We start from the raw sequence: 17,040 nt of genomic DNA on the forward strand, positions 1-17,040 counted from the left end.
ATAAATGCATAGTATTTACACAAATATCCTGGGTGGGTTTTTTTGTTAGACTTGGGTATTGCTTTCCATTCATTCCCCTTCCCTCCCTAAAAGAAATCTAGCTAAAGCGGTGCTGTGTACGTATTTATTTTCTTATTTCCTTTTTAGGTATCTGCATATTGGTCATGCCAAAGCTGCTCTGCTGAATCAGCACTACCAAGTTAACTTTAAAGGCAAGCTTATTATGAGATTTGATGACACAAATCCAGAAAAAGAGAAAGAAGACTTTGAAAAGGTATGGTTAAAGAGCAGGGAAATCCATTCACTGTATAGCTAATTCAGAGGTAAATGACAAGCAGGTCTGCTCTTCCACACTTTTTTTTGTTCCTAGTCTTACAGTATCAGTATTGCACTTAAGTCTGATGCTTGGAAGAAATTTCCATCATCTTCACCTTAAAAAGCTTAAAGTTCTTTTACTGGTAGCTTATTTCTTCTCTTTCTCAATATTTATTTTACAGTATGTAGAGACACAACTCTTGCAGTACGCTGTTGTTTTCATTCTATAAATACTACTTAGTCTGTAACAAGTAATTTGTTTTAAGCTTTCGTCTCATTTTCTTGTCCTACCTCTTTCTTAAAGTTATTTAAGTCTAATCTGATAATTTTAAAGTCTGATCTCATATAATTACAGCCTGTGAATGAACGAATGATAAATGCCTGCCTCTGTTTTCTTTCATGCATGTCATATTATTCTTGTGGTTTATCCTTCCTGGACAATAGAGCATTAAAAACACCACATCTGGCATGAAGAGGATAGAAGTTTAAGAAAACTAGCTTTCCTGAATATTACAGTATACAATTTCACACTTTGCAGGTTATTCTTGAAGATGTTGCAATGCTGCACATCAAACCAGATCAATTTACATATACCTCAGATCATTTTGAAACAATAATGAAATATGCTGAGAAGCTTATTCAAGAAGGGAAGGCGTATGTGGATGATACTCCTGCAGAACAAATGAAAGCAGAACGTGAGCAAAGAGTGGAATCTAAACACAGAAATAACTGTACGATATTTTAAGCTTCTGTCTTCTTATCTTTTTAATTTGGCATCAAAACTTGATTCATGTTAGATATAAGGAAGAATTTCTTCACTGTGAGGATGGTGAGGCACTGGAACAATTTGCCCAAAGGAGTGGTAAATGCTCCCTCCCTGGCAGTATTCAAGGCCAGGTTGGACAGAGCCTTGGGTGACATGATCTGGGGTGGGGGATCTGTGTCCATGGCAGGGGGTTGAAACTAGATGACCTTAAGGTCCTTTCCAACCCTAACTATCCTATGATTCTGTGATTTTTATTAACAAAAATGGTTGAGATGACTAATTGCATATCTCTAAGGTCTTTATAGGAGCTTGGAAGTGTTTAGTGCTTTGTTCTGCAAGGCTGGAATAGGTGTATTTAGACAGTTGCAGTAAACTTGTGTATGTGTGAATTCATCACCACTTTTAAAACAATTCTAAATGTAAAATATGTGGAAATTAATTCCAGTGTCTAAAGAGGGGGTGACATTGCTTTTTGTTACTGCAGTAATGAAACGTGATTCCGTATCAACTTCATAATACCTTAGAAAATAATTTATTTTTATTGCTCTTAGGTGTTAATAAGAACCTACAAATGTGGGAAGAAATGAAAAAGGGAACAGAATATGGACAAACTTGTTGTCTACGAGCGAAAATAGATATGAGTAGTAACAATGGATGTATGAGGGATCCAACTCTTTATCGTTGTAAAAACCAGCCTCACCCACGTACTGGAAGTACCTACAAGTATGTCTGCTCCCTCCTTGTGTGGGCTGTAATTTTTGCTCTTTCTTTTTTGTAACCTTCTTCTGTAACCTGTTAGAATTTTTCAGTCAGAATATGTTATGAGTCCCTTGACTTCCTGAAGCTTCTGCAAAGGACCTTTAAAACCTGTGAGCTGAGCTGGCCATCATGGTCAGCAGTGAATATTATTTCAGTTTTGGTCCATAAATACATTGTATATTGGTGAAGAGCTTTGAGTCAAAGCATGAGTTGAGAATTAATGGGTTTTGGACAACAAAGGTGTTTGCTTTAGCTCTTGGAACTTAAACAGAACCATGGGAATTTTACGCTGCTACAATCTTGTATTGCTACAATATATTCTTGATCTACTTACCTGAATGGCTGCTTCCATTTTTACGGCAACTGCTGTCTTTGTGCAGAATGAAGTATTACTACATTGTGCATTGAACTAACCCAGTTGTTCAAGACTATGGTTCAGTGCTTATTTGAAACCTCTGTTTCCAGCTGACAACTCCCTTTTTGGAAACATTAATTTAATGTGTGTATAATAGTAAAGCTCTGTCTGTGGATAGAGGTTTGGCTTTAAACATGAAAGCTTTGCTCATTATTCAATGAACTGATAATTCTTTTTGATACTTGAGAAAAAAAAGCAAACTCTTTAAGTCAGGAATTTATATGGTTGAAAGGAACCATAGCAGTGTAGGACTTTTTAGTCTTAAATATTAAGGCTATGATCAATCAAAGGCTTGCTTTGTTTTAAAAATGTATTGCCCTCTGGCTCTTTTTGTGGTTAGTTTGTTGTGTTTATGCTGGTTTAGTCTTGATATAGAAGTTTTCAGGATCGCAGATTATAAATATTTCTAATATATAAATAAGAATTAAGTTTAGTTTAAATGTTTGCATGTGAGACAAGTGTTTTTGTTCTTATACCCTGCTAATTAAAGTCTTTTCTTCTCAGGGTTTATCCCACATATGACTTTGCCTGCCCCATTGTTGACAGTATTGAAGGGGTCACACATGCACTGAGAACAACTGAATACCATGACAGAGATGAGCAGTTCTACTGGATCATTGAGGCACTGGGCATAAGGAAGCCATATATATGGGAATACAGCCGGCTAAACCTCAACAACACTGTGCTCTCTAAGAGAAAGCTTACATGGTTTGTCAACGAAGGGCTTGTGGATGGATGGTATGTTACATGGTTGTAGTTCAGCTTTGTTCTTTAAGGTATTTGTGGCTGATGCACATTCTCTGTTTTGGACAATACTTAGACGTCAAAGCAGCAAGAATTGAGTATTTGAACAATATTTAAGAAGATAGAATAATTACAGTGGCTTCTGCATGTACACTGTGGCTGTTTACTACTCTGCAGTTAACTGTGTACATAAATATTCATATCCTATAATAAGCATGAGGTAGCTTATATTTGGACTCTGACTCTTGCTATGGGTGCTACTTACACATTTTCCACTCTGAGTCATCAGATGCATTTCTGAGCAATGGCAGAAGGGGGCCTGAATTGAACAACTTCTGGTCCTATCCATCTAGTCAAATCTGTTCTACTACTTCCCTCCTGACTGCCCTCCCCAACTTCTTTCTGTTCTTTTCATGGTAACTGCATTTCTGCAGATAGTGCTCAGTAGCTTAGTAGCCTAAGCATTTTCCTAGAAAGGGTGAGCCTTGGGTTTACACTTCTGCAAGTAGTTTGAAGTCTAGAGAGGCTCCTTTGTTCATTCCCACTGTGGGGGCACACCATCTGAAGTCCTCTCCTCATGGTTGAGGAGTCTGAAGAAATCCATGAATAACGTGAAGTCAGACAGCTGCTTGTAGTGTTTTTCCTGAGCTGGTTCTGGGTGATTCTGTGCTCAGCCTTTGGGGACATCATTTTATACAAGTTCCTAGACCACCTGCTTATTTTGCTTAGATGTGCCAAGTGTGCTTTTTCTGTTGGTTTTATTTTTTAATTGTGTTGGAAGTATTTGTGGTGTAGCTGGTCTTAGGATGACCTATCCTTCCCTAAGGCCTCTCTGTTAGGTCCTCACCAAAGTCTGACATGTGTTCTCACCAGCACATATTTTATATTTCAGATAGGGCCTTTTTATTTGTTGCATGAGAGAATAAAATTGTATAATTCTATCACTTAAGTCAGTGAGAGATAACATTGTCATGTCACTCATCTCTTTCTGGTTTCTCTTGAGCAAGAAAGAAGCCTTTTGTTTCAGGCTTCTTTATTCAGGTGCCATTGGAAAGGATGTAACGTGATAGAACATAATTTTTGCTTTGCAAGTTTTTGAGAAACTTAAGATTGAATAGATACAGGAAAAGAGCCACTTCACTGAGGGTTGGCTTCCCTTGCTGAGGTGAGGTGGAAGAGAACCTGCACTGTACATTTTGTATGGATCAGAGCTCAGTCTTTTCAGTTGGGTCTTCTCATTTAGGTCTCAATTCACACAAGCAAAATACACTGAAGCTGTGCCTTCTACTTGTGGCATTATTAGAGAAGTTTTTGATCAGTGTAAATAGTAGGTAAAACTCAACATGTGACACTAATGAAATGTCTTTACTAGGGATGACCCAAGATTTCCCACTGTGCGTGGTGTCCTAAGAAGAGGCATGACAGTTGAAGGGCTAAAACAATTTATTGCTGCTCAGGTGGGTATTTACTTTGATTCTTTGAATCTCACTTGGTAAGGACAAGTTTTTGTGAAGCTTTAGTTGAAGTACTTGTCACTGGGAGGTTTCTTCTTTTAAGGGTGCTTTCATGTGTACTGCTTCAACAGTATTAACACCTTTGAGCAGGTCCTGGTGAAATGGGGTAACAGGTTTCTTACTTTTCGAAGTGTTTATTTTGCAAGCTAAAGTTGTCCTTCTAAACTCTTGATGAAGGCAAACTGTAGAGGGCTTTTAGTCTTTAAAGAGCTTTGTGTTATATAAGTCTAAGAGCTCTAATATTTATATTAATGTGTTTTGTTCTGGCTTTTCCCCAGGGCTCCTCTAGATCTGTTGTGAATATGGAGTGGGATAAAATTTGGTCCTTTAACAAAAAGGTATGTACTTACTTGAATTTGATGCTACTCCTGATACCCTCTTTCTGGGATATATAGAGAATCCAGCGTTCATTAAAGTGCTTATTACAACAAGTAGCAGTTGCAATATGTTGCATCACTTGGCACACTTTCAGGAAAATGGAATGTCCCCCCCCTTTGTAACCTGAACTAGCACTAATCCTATTGATTCTCTTACACCAATACTGGCTTGCCTTATTTAGTAGTACAGGGAAAGATAATGGTATTTGCTGTAAATCTGATCTGAAAACTGCATTTCATTTTTCTGCTTTCAAGCTGCGAGCTATCTGTAAGAAGGTATTACTTAACGCTTTTTACCTTAGCATATAGCTTACAGTGCTGTAAGCATACATAGCATAAGCTATCATTTTGCAGCTTCCATAGCACAGTCACATTTGCTTATATAACAGGAGCTCTACAAACTCACTGAAAATGCATTATTCCTAGTTTCAAAAGGCTGCCTATTTCTGGTTTGGCTTATTTGTGAACTTCAACACAAATCTCCCTCAATTGGATTCACGTTGGCCGCTTTTCCTTTCCGTGGCAAAAGAACAATGTGCTGCGGAGATAAAGCCAGCACTGCTGATGTTTCTGACTGAATGTCAAATAAGGAATATTGCATCTTGACATGGTTAGTCGCTTTTTGGCAGCGGATGCTTGGACACTATAATAAGGCGAAGTGTTACAATGCTGATGGCATATTTTGTGTGATTGTGGAAACACCTGTTATTTTGCATTGGGATTCCTGCTTGGTTTCGCTTAGATACTACCCAGATCTGTTCATTTAAGTAGTTTTTGCTTGTCTAGCATGTGTCTTTATATTTATTCATGTCTTTTGCATTTGGTCTACTACATACACAAAGGTTTATTAATTGGTTCTTTCTGTTGCTGCATAAATATATTTATGACTAAGAATTGGATTTTTGGGGAAATGCACAATGGATTGTCAGGGCTCATTTTTTGAATTGGCTTTTAAATTGAGCTTCTTAGACTCAATTCCTTGGACAGCACTAAATTTATTAGCCAGCTTTATTTACATGTATCTCTGCAGATGGTTTGCAATCTGTAATAAGTGCAAAAACAGTTGGTTGCACGCAGGTAGTTCTGAGCTCAAGGACTTCTGAGCACTTACTTTATACATTATCCTGTAATTCTGCTACTGATTTTTTTTAACACCTGTCATCTGAGGAAGGATTTGAGTTTTAATGAGTAAAGTAGAACCTGGTAATAACACTGTAAAAATCAGTTATTTAGTTATCAAAATTACTATTTTAAATCACATAATATACCTCGATTTTGAGATAAATATAAAAGTCGTTTTTAAAGCACGCATCTAACATTTGGAAGTCTGTTTTCAATGACTATGAACTTGCAAATGTGTGACATCTTAAAAAGTATATCATCATATTGCCTTACTTGCTAATGTCAAGAATTAGATGCTAAATACTTTTTGTTTCTATAATTTCCATGTGGCTTTTCACTTAAGCAGGAATAAACTAAAGAGGGGAAAAAAAAGTCACTTAATATAAGCAGGTGTTTTCCTTTGTGTTAGTTTTCCAGTTGAACTGATATGTCTCGGAGATTCCTTTGACCTAAACAACTGTTTTAGTTGAATCATCTTTTGAAGTGCCTCTGAACAGTCTGGCAAGCCAGTATTTCAAATATGAAAAATGCTGTGAAAAACTTGTCAGTTAAGTTTGAAAATGGGCCATGAAAATACAGGATAAAATAAATAAAACACAGGAGGAAAAAAAAAAAAAAAAAAAAGGGTTAAAAAATAAAGGTATCTTTTTCTTGCCAAACTCATGTTGTAGAAATCCTGATGAAGTCAATGTTATGATGTTGCCTTATTATAGTATCTAATGTGTCTGTGTTAAAATTCCAGACTTAATTGGTGCTTCCTGTGTAGCCAGGTCTGTCCCTGATTCTGCTGGAGTATTGACTTGAAAAATGAGTATGGGATCAGGTCCTGTCCTTCAAGAAAAAGAACAAACTGCACTGATAAATTATCACTTTAAATTCAGCTATCTAGAGAGAAAGAATAGCCTATGTGCATAGTAGAACTATATCAAAGTACTTTTTGCTGTCTTCCCTGTAAGGCATTTGCTCATAAATTTGGTTGCTTTTGGTTTCAGTAGTACCCAATCCTTAGTTTTTACTTAGAAGTATTTCAGTAAAGATGAGAAATTGTGAAGTATTACCACTGTTTTCTCACTTTTCTATACCTTAGGATTAAAGTGACATTAAAGCAAACATAAAAAAAAATATGCAGTAACATAAAGAATACCAGTTAATATTCCTTTTTGGTGGTGATTGGTTTATGCAACATCTTACTTCTCTGTCAATGTCATTTATTCATGATCCACCTCATTTGTTTTCTGTAGGTTATAGACCCAGTAGCACCTCGGTACACTGCTTTACTGAAAGATGCAGTGGTCCCAGTAAATATTCCTGAAGCTCAAGAGGAGATGAAAGAAGTGGCTAAACATCCCAAGGTTCTTGCTTTACTCTTAATATTCTTGTATTGCAGATCAGTAAGGTTGAAAGTACCTTGGCTTGGAGCAGTCAGCAAGGACAGTCCCGCTTTTAACTTGCACAGGAAGCATGAGAGAAAACTGAGTTGGTTTTTTTTTGTTTGTTTTTTTTTTTTCCAACAGAATTCTCAAAAACTGGGCAACTACCAAATATGTTTATTCTGTTAAGAGGATATAGGAAGCTGCTTTTGTAAATATGTTGAATGCATTGAAAGGCCTCAGAAGAGGCAAGGTGTTAAGTATGGAGGGATGCTTAGGCTGTTTTTATTGTTGTTTGATACTAACTTTCATAGAGAAATTTAAATAGAAAACTTTATTCAAGCTTTGTGAGTATAATACAGTAGATGCTGCTTATCCATAAGTGTGAGGAATGAAGGATATATTTTTAAACTAGTTTATAAAATTAGACTTATGTAGAGAAGTGATATATTAACCTCTTAATTCTACCAGTCTCTGGATTTTTTAATGATTAAAGTTAGGATAGCAAATAGTTACTATCAAAGTCAAGAACTTGTTAATTTGATACTCTTAGTATCCACAAAACAGAATAATATCTTTTAAGAATAGGACTGTGTTACTGGTACAATTATTTTTTTTGGCACTACAGTTAGGAAGATGGTTTCCTTTAAGCCTGGCATCTCAAATTGCATTTAAGCTTCACTGAAAGTAGCCCTTAGATTATCATACTTATGCTGACAAACAAGAGAATATTTTTGAGGTTTTGCTTCATTTATTTGTTTTCGTTTTTATTGCTCTGATGTTCTTATAGCCATCTCTTGTAATTAAGAGGTAGACATTCAGTTTGCCTGCTCCTCCTGACAGATAAACAAGGAAACCAGTTTTGAGCAGATGCCAAGTGAGAATTTTTCTGCTTAAGAGCTGAAAAATCTGAAGTTTGGTCAGTGCAAGCCAGCATAGTAAAACTTTCACATTAAAAATGCTGCCTCCAGTATATAATAAGTACTGATCAGAAGAAACAAATTTCAGTTCAGAAAAAGTCTGAACTTCCAGCTGTCTGTCTTATTTTTTATCTCCACTGTTGAGATGCTTTAAAGCTCAGTATTTTTAGTATTTCCAGTTTCTATCTTGAAAAATCTATGCAGCTGAGAGAAGCTCCATATTTATTTCCATATTAACTATATAAAAGGCAAAAATGAGAGTTATATTATTTTTGAAGGGAATTTGCATGGCAAAATGGAAACTTGAGGAAAAACTTACTCAGCTTTTACCTGTATGATCTTAAAGATGTATGGACTTTAAGGAAATGGGATATGGTATCAGTTGCTTTGGAGCTAGTATTTCATAGAAGATAGGATTTTTTGAACATACTGTTAGAGGAATGCATGCAACACTTGTGAATGAGAGTAGTGAAAAAATACTGTAGCTTTGCATGACTTTATTGTCCATCTTCTATCTTCATCTGTCTTGTCATGCTGTATTTTGGCACTGCATTAACTTTAGTCAGCTTAATAACAGTCTCTTCTTTGAAATCAAAATCACTCTTCACAGAATGATGCTGTTGGGTTGAAACCTGTGTGGTACGGCTCCAGAGTCCTCATCGAGGGTGCAGATGCTGAGACCTTGACAGAGGGAGAGGTGGTTACATTCATAAATTGGGGCAATATTACCATCACCAAATTAAACAGGTAACCTCTTTACTGGGAGATGAAATTCAGTTTTTGCTTCTCAACTTTTTGTTGATTTTTCTTTTAATATATAGCTTCTAACAGTAAAATATTAGTGGTTGTCCATATATATCCATTCTGTGATTCTTTTTATAAATGTCTACTTTGAAATAGACCACAAAACTCCATTTTAACTTTGAGCATATTTTATTGTAGATTCAGGTCTGAAATCAACAGTCAGTCCTGATACTGCATGTTCTTCTCATCCAGTGCTCTCCATGTTTCAGCAGCAATATTTCCACTGTGAAACAACTTTTTTAGACCAAAAAACACCTGGAATTTTAACAACTTTCACCCTGTAAGAAGTACTGCTGTTGCATAATAAAAAAACCTAAATCTATCACAGTTTCAGTTTCAGAACTGTTAAGGTGAGGAAGGAGACCATTAATATCATCATAGTAACTTTGAAGTGCTTGTGTTGAGTCAGCGGCAGAATGAGGTGAGCTGGGGCAGAGAACATAAATATGTAGAGATTTTTTTCCTGTGTTCTTTAATGCCTCTTGATATTAATGAATTAAAATTAAAGGGGAACTTCAACAGCAGTGAATATGCTCTTCCATTACCTACATCTCCCACACTTCAAAAATGAACTCTGAGCACTTGTTTTTCAGTGAATTGGTGGTCTGTAGTATCAAATGAGAACTAATCATTTAGGGTTTACTGTTACCATTTCTGTTTTCCTGTAGAAATTCAAATGGAAAAATTGTGTCCATCAATGCCAAGTTGAACTTAGAGAATAAGGACTTCAAAAAAACAACTAAGATCACTTGGTTAGCAGAAACTCCATGTGCACCACTCGTCCCAACTGTCTGTGTTAATTATGAGCATCTAATCACTAAGCCAGTTCTAGGTAAAGATGAAGATTTCAGGCAATACATCAACCGAAATAGCAAGGTAAGTTATCGTGTATCCCCTTTATTCCACAGAGCTTAATGTTCACAAGTTTTTTTTGCCATCACTGTTTCTCTTTTAAATTTAATTGCTCTTTTTTAAATTTAATTTCTCCAATAAGAAAATTATGTGCTGGTGTGTCTAGTTTCCATGTTTCCATTTAACCTCCCATAAGTTCAAAATCAAAACTTGACTTGTTTTTTCTCAGGATTATCTGGCTTTTAGACCAGAGACCAAGAGTTTGAGTTTTTGTTTTGATACATTCTTATGATATAGCATCTTCTTGCTACTACTTGTTCTGCTGCCCCTGGAATTAACTAATATTTCAACTCTTCAAAAAACAGAAAACTGTCAGTATCCTTCTACAGCTGTACTATATTTCTTGTTATTTCTTGTGCTGTGTTACATTTGGACTGATTTCTTTTAACACAGCAAGAAGAACTGATGTTAGGTGATCCTTGCCTTAGGGAGTTAAAAAAAGGGGACATCATACAACTTCAGAGGAGGGGATTCTTTATTTGTGATCAGCCCTATGAGCCAGTGAGGTAAGCTACCTAAAAATGGCCTAAGGAGACTTCACAAAATTTGCTTTAGCTTGTTGTGTTTTAATGTTTTCACACAGGCATTGGCAAGGCTAATGTTTTCCCCTTTACCATGACCTTTCTATGAAATACTTCGATGGCCAGGCATGGCTTTTAGCTTGTACATTCCTACCTCTTCAAACTGTCTAAGCCAAGTTCATGGTACTTTTGGTACACCCAGCTAACTTGGACTTGGTTAAAAAGATCATGGTTTACTTGTGATTGTAAGTATCTAAATTAAGAAACAGTGTTACAGAATAAAACAGACATTTGCCCAATTGGAGCGTGCACATACTATTTAATTGTAACAGTTCTTTAGCAAGTACCTAACATCTGAATTACATTGCATTTCAACATAATATTGTACTATAAAGAAAACTTGAAATAACAGGAATCAGGGCAGTAAATTTTTTACATCAGTGATGTACATTTGGGGAACTACAGTTTTGTACAAAGATAAATGTGATACCATCTTGTAGGAAGAGTAGAACATTTATTTCAGTAAACATTTCATATGTATCTTGTATTTCCTTTATTGTTGTGTTTTCTATAAATCCTTTTATAGTCCTTACAGCTGTAAAGATGCCCCGTGCATTTTGATTTACATCCCTGACGGACACACTAAGGAAATGCCAACATCTGGGTCAAAAGAGAAGACCAAAGCTGAAACTGCAAAGAAAGAGGTAAGCTTGTGTTTTAGGGAAGTGCCATAAAATATATTATGTTCCTCTATTACTGCACAAGATTATCATGCCAAATACTTGGCTTCTTTCTGTTTTTTTAAGGCTAGTTCAGCTACAAAACGAAAATCTGCTCCACCTGTTGGTGATACCTCTGCTCCAATCTGTACTGTGTCTGAAGGTCACGTGGCCATATACAACAGGGTATCTGCACAGGGTGATGTAGTTCGTGACTTGAAAGCTAAGAAGGCAGCAAAGGAAGATATTGATAAAGCTGTGAAACAGTTGCTGGCCTTGAAAGCAGAATACAAAGAGAAGACGGGACAGGAGTATAAGCCTGGAAATCCTCCAGTATCTGTAACTGAACAGTCTTCAAAGCTTGAGAGCTCTGGTACCATGGATAGTAAAGCTCTGTATGATAAAGTAGCAGAGCAAGGAGAAGTGGTCCGAAAACTGAAAGCTGAGAAAGCACCTAAGGTGACTGATTAAACTACTACTTCTTTTGTTTGGGTTTGTATAGCCCATTATTCTGTCTATGGAGGTGAATGGGTGCTTATGAATCCATGCTTTCATAGTGGTCATCATTTGGACTGGGCTCTGTTCTGTCAAGACTAGTATTTTCCAATACCTATCTTAGCTAGATATGAATGACAAACTTTGGGTTAATGGTCATAAAGATGCAGGTAAATTCCTGTTTTTCTTAGACTGCGTTCATCCCACACCATGAGTGGATTAAGTATCCAAATCTGGTCCTTGGGGTTAAAATATCCTACAGTATTTTATTTATTTGTTTATTTAACACAATATGGTCAGGTTATGTGACTTTGAGATTGACTTGTTGTTACTTAGACCTTAAAGCCAAACCGAACAAACTCCCAAAATCAGAAAGGAAAAAGGAAAGTGAAGGTCCAAATTTTGTAGATATTTGTGAGAGATCTTCCTGCCTGGAACTGAGCATAGAAAACATAGCTACTAGGAGCTGTGTTCTTTCCATTCTTTCTAATGCAGAGAAAGAAAAGATGGGAAATGACATACTTTGTGTGGTGGTTAAATACTGTTCATAGTAGTGTCTTGGCAACACCATCAAATCTAAATGGGAAGATCTAAACTAATTTATTGTTATAATTCTACTTAGGACTGTTAGGGTTGTATATCCCTTAAGAGGAGCTACTTTGGTAAAGTAGGAAACTAGCAGAGAAGACTTCGCTGAACAACTGTATTTAGTTAAGAGAATGGAATAGGTGTGCATAAACTGCAGGTCTTTTCATGAAAGCATTTAATGTGCACTTCAGAGTCTCCTGTCTCTAAGTCTCTGTTCCTCCCTCTTTCTGCCCTTTCCTTTGTGTTTCAGGGTGAGATAGGTGCCGCTGTGGAAGTCCTTTTATCCCTAAAGGCAGAATATAAACAACAGACAGGCCAGGAATACAAACCTGGAAGCCCACCTGTGGTCTTTGTCCCCCCTCAGTCTTCTTCTGTTTCTACTCTTCCATCCACATGTCCAGTAGACAGCGAATCTCTATACAACAAAGTAGCTGAACAAGGCGACGTGGTCCGCAAGCTGAAATCAGAGAAAGCTTCAAAGGTGTATTAGCAATTAATACTTCTAGGTGGAACAGTATTTTCAATTTAAATTAAAACCTGATTGCAGGTTTTGAGAAATTCAAGGAACAAAATATAAGCAAGTACTTTCAAATTCCATGAAGTGCTTTTGCAAATTCTCTTCAGCTGATGATACGGCTGACTTTGTGAGTCCTGTGATAGTGCATGGAGAACCTGGGAAATAAGTCTCTTTTTAGTTACACAAGATAAGTGAAGCAGGATATAATCAGTAACTTGAAAAAAGGGCTGTAACTTGAAAGCTAGAATGGTAATAATAAATGTGGTAGTAATTTGATAGTAGCTAGAGAACAATTCTTTATTTAGAGTCTGAGTATTTGCTGCGATTCTCTGGTGTACAAAGTCATAGACTGCTGTAACAGGAGGGAAGTAATCCCACTAAATGGGAAGCTTTCATGGTGCGGAAGTCAGCCCCTCATGTACTGCATGATTTACGTCCTTTGTTGTGCAACTTATAGTATTCTGTTTTGCCACTGAACTCATTAATGACAACTTGTTAGTATAAGTTAGCTCTAGAAGTTTTATTACATCAGCTGTGTTAGTGCCATTCTAGTAAAGGTTACATTATTTATTGTGTTACATCTCTTACTTCTATCTGCAACTGCTGTTTTTCCTTTCTTGCTTCAGGAGCAAATAGATGAGGCTGTGAAAATTCTTTTAAATCTGAAAGCAGAATATAAACAAAAGACAGGTCAAGAGTACAAGCCTGGAAATCCACCTTCAGCTACTCCTTGCATACCTTCTAATACATTTCCATCTGTGTGCTGCAATAACTTGGAATCCTGTAGTTTAGTGGATGACAAAGCACTTTATGATAATGTAGCTGAACAAGGAGAAGTGGTACGCAAACTCAAAGCAGAGAAAGCTTCCAAGGTATAATAGTAAATAGAGTAAGCAATTGTAATTCTTACCACATTTTGCCACTGGGGGGAAATCTTTCACCAAGTAATGATCAAACTCCCTCTACCTCTGAGTTCTAACTTAGCCATCAAACTTGCATGACAGTACCACACAAGGCTACTCTGGGGCTGGATACTTTCTTTTCTTTGAGATGTAAATTCTAAGTTCAACTAGTTGTAGAAAGTCAAACTTCTCACATCTAGATGAATAGGCACCAGCATGGCACATGTCAATCCTGCAGCAGTTTTTAATGTATTTTACTTTTTCTTGCTCTATTTGGACCAAGATAAAAGTATCTGGTCTGCTGCAACAACAGCAAGACTTTCTAAAACTTGACAAATTGAGTGATAGACGTGGAAAAGAACACAAGAGAAACCCATAAGTTATCAGGAGCTGCTGTTTTTTTCCTGCCTATGTTTCTACCTTGCAGAATTGATTTTATTGTTGGCTTTGGGGTTTTTTTTAGATTTTTCTTGTTTGGTGTTTTTTTAAAAAAGCTCTTTCCTAAACCAGCTTATTTTTAGATTATGCTGCAATTATTAACAGGTTGTAGCCGATGAGGCTAGGGGAATATTCTGTTACAGTGTGACAGCTCTCAAACATACTCCTTGTTGCTTGGGGAAGAGCTTGTACTTGAATCCTCCCCCAGTAATAAAGCACTGTTTATCGCTAGATGGAAATCTGTGCTGCTTTTCAGCTCTCTCTTTAATTCTCACCAGTACATCTTGCTATTTGTTTTCCATACAGGATGAAATAGACAAAGCAGTAAAATTCCTTCTTTCTCTAAAAGCTGACTATAAAGAAAAGACTGGTCATGACTACAAGCCAGGACATCCACCAGTAGCTAAGGGTGCTTTGCCTCCATTATCAAACCCAGTACCCAGTGGTCCAGACACACCTGAAGCTAAAGCCATGTTTAACAAAGTAGCTCTTCAAGGAGATGAAGTTAGGAAATTGAAAGCAGAAAAAGCAGAAAAGGTAAAAACATACTGTAATATAAAAATGTAAAATATGTATTTAAATCAGAATTCTATTTTAAATTCAGTGTGATTGTGGGAATCATAAATCACAGAATGGTTTAGGTTGGAAAGCACCTTAAGATCATCTGGTTCCAAACCCCCTGCCATGGGGAGGATCACCTTGCACTAGACTCAGATAATTAGAAATGTACATTTAGGATAAGAGGCATTTTAATTCTGAGATCTGAAATGTACTTTTAAAATTATTCCTGTCAAATATGGTCCTTAAAATGTTAATGCATATAACTATTGGATTTGGCAGATTTTTTTGCCCAATACTGAGTGGATGTCTGCAATGCCATGCATAGATGCATTTCTTTTTTTTCTTTTTTTTTTTTTTAATAGATCCATTTATTCCTGTGATTTCTGTATAAATTTCTATAATTTTTTGTTTGTTTTTCAAGGTTAAGATTGATGCAGCTGTTAAGGAACTTCTTCAGTTGAAGGCCCAGTATAAGTCTATTGCAGGAGTTGACTATAAACCAGTTACTGCTAGTGGCGCTGATGACAAAGACAAGAAGAAGAAAGAGAAAGAGAACAAATCTGAAAAGCAGAGTAAGCAACAGAAGCAAAGTGATGGCCCAAAAAAAGAAGCTTTGCAGGAACAGAGTGGTAATGAATTCTCCTCAAGTGGATCAGGAGAGGGTCAAGGCCCTAAGAAACAAACCAGGTAAAGATGCAATCTTTAATCTGTTTGCTAGAGACGTCAGCTGTTTACCTCTACTCAAATTCAGAGTTTTACAGGTTTCTTATTGTACTTGAAAACATGGGCATCTGCAAAATAAATCTTTTGTGTTTAGGATCAAGCCGAAAGCAAGTAACCCAAGTTCATTTAGTGTACCTTATCACCATACTGAGGAAAACTCTACCTAGCCTGTAGAAAGCACAAAGCAGTGTGCACACTCTGTTACTGTGGGTACTGTCATTGAGAACTTGCTTCTTTATTTTTCTTTTCTTTTTTTTTTTTTTTTTTTTTTTGACAATATGCTGCCTTATCTTGCTCAGTATAAACCCCAGAGGGGGAAAAAAACCCCTTATGCTTATTTCGTTGTACTGGAGTTTCCAAAATGTTTACTGTGAGTACCATGACAAGTAGGAAACCCAAGCCAGAACAACACTGCTGCTCTTGGTGGAACTCTCAAGTGATGATTGCTGTGCATCACCTCTCCTGCTCCAACCCTGAAAGTTTAGAAGTCTTTCCACAGCATATATTATGCAGTACTATTTATTTTCTGTTTCAGGTACATAAATCACATGTTAAGAGATAGAGATGTGGTTATTTTGTATAGAAACTACACCAGAAAAATGCATTTTTCGCTCTTAAAACTTCTCGGTTTGTAGAGATATAAAAACTTTTGTCTACTGTCATTTGAGTCTGGTGATTTTAGTCTTCCTTAAAATCTTTTATTGGTTGTCTTTATTTTGATGATAGGGTCAGTTTTCTATTGAACACTGTGACTAACATTCACATGAATGGTGAATTCAAGTTGCATATGTTTCCTGAAATTGTAGGCACCAGCTAGGTAAGAAACTAACCAGATTTGTTTAATAAAATGTAAACCAGCTTACACACAGCTCTGGTTAATCTAAGGTTCTTACTTGAGGTGCTTGAGATTTTTTTAATGCATTGTTATGAGGTTCCTTGATGCAATCATGGTGATAATTAGAAAGGTTCAAACAATAGAGAAGAAACAAAACTGTTTTTGTTAAATGCTTGTGTTAGCCCAGGTGAGGAAATACTAGCAATTCCTACTAGCCAATTGTCCTGGGTTCAGCTGTAACAGTTATTTTTCTCCTCCTTAGTAGCTGGTGCAATGCTGTGTTTCTGAACTGCCAGAAAACAAGCTGGGGAAAGTTAGCTTTATGAAGTAAAATTAAAAGATTCTGTTCCATACCCCCTTTTTCTATGTCAGGTGTCCTTCCCCCCCAAAAAAAAGGTTAGGATAAATTTCACTGTTGAATGCTAAATGCTATCCTGTTCAAATCTGGTTCTTTCCTAATATGCTAGGCTGGGTCTAGAAGCTAAAAAAGAAGAAAATCTTGCAGAATGGTTCTCTCAGGTAAGCGCACATCAGTTTGGATTAAATAATTATTTAATTCTTATAAATCAAGATCTGCTTTGGATTTATATCATTTATTTCTGTTTTGTCTTGTTTTTTAAATACACAGCCAAGTATTTCCTCTTTTCTGTTTCTTACGTTGCTGTCATAGTCTTTAATAGAAGTGCTGGATTGAAGTGCTGAATAAATTTAGGAAGCTATAAA

General features: G+C 36.5%; 1 protein-coding gene across 3 annotated transcripts in view; it reads left to right on the forward strand.

Moving 5' to 3' along the window:
* EPRS1 (glutamyl-prolyl-tRNA synthetase 1) overlaps positions 1-17,040 on the forward strand; it is a 40,270-nt gene that overhangs the window by 12,189 nt on the left and 11,041 nt on the right. The window contains exons 7-23 of one of the 3 annotated variants that reach the window (XM_080615088.1): positions 148-274; positions 854-1,046; positions 1,633-1,804; positions 2,760-2,993; positions 4,372-4,456; positions 4,792-4,851; positions 7,254-7,364; positions 8,913-9,049; positions 9,775-9,982; positions 10,412-10,524; positions 11,126-11,243; positions 11,346-11,717; positions 12,592-12,822; positions 13,485-13,730; positions 14,505-14,735; positions 15,181-15,446; positions 16,785-16,836. In XM_080615088.1, coding sequence (XP_080471214.1) covers positions 148-274; positions 854-1,046; positions 1,633-1,804; positions 2,760-2,993; positions 4,372-4,456; positions 4,792-4,851; positions 7,254-7,364; positions 8,913-9,049; positions 9,775-9,982; positions 10,412-10,524; positions 11,126-11,243; positions 11,346-11,717; positions 12,592-12,822; positions 13,485-13,730; positions 14,505-14,735; positions 15,181-15,446; positions 16,785-16,836 — 2,956 coding nt within the window. The remainder of the gene's footprint in view (positions 1-147; positions 275-853; positions 1,047-1,632; positions 1,805-2,759; positions 2,994-4,371; positions 4,457-4,791; positions 4,852-7,253; positions 7,365-8,912; positions 9,050-9,774; positions 9,983-10,411; positions 10,525-11,125; positions 11,244-11,345; positions 11,718-12,591; positions 12,823-13,484; positions 13,731-14,504; positions 14,736-15,180; positions 15,447-16,784; positions 16,837-17,040) is intronic. The other 2 variants (XM_080615089.1, XM_080615090.1) reach the window with 2 other exon arrangements.

This window comes from Psittacula echo (assembly GCF_963264785.1).
Source record: "Psittacula echo genome assembly, chromosome: 4".
NCBI lineage: Eukaryota > Metazoa > Chordata > Aves > Psittaciformes > Psittacidae > Psittacula > Psittacula echo.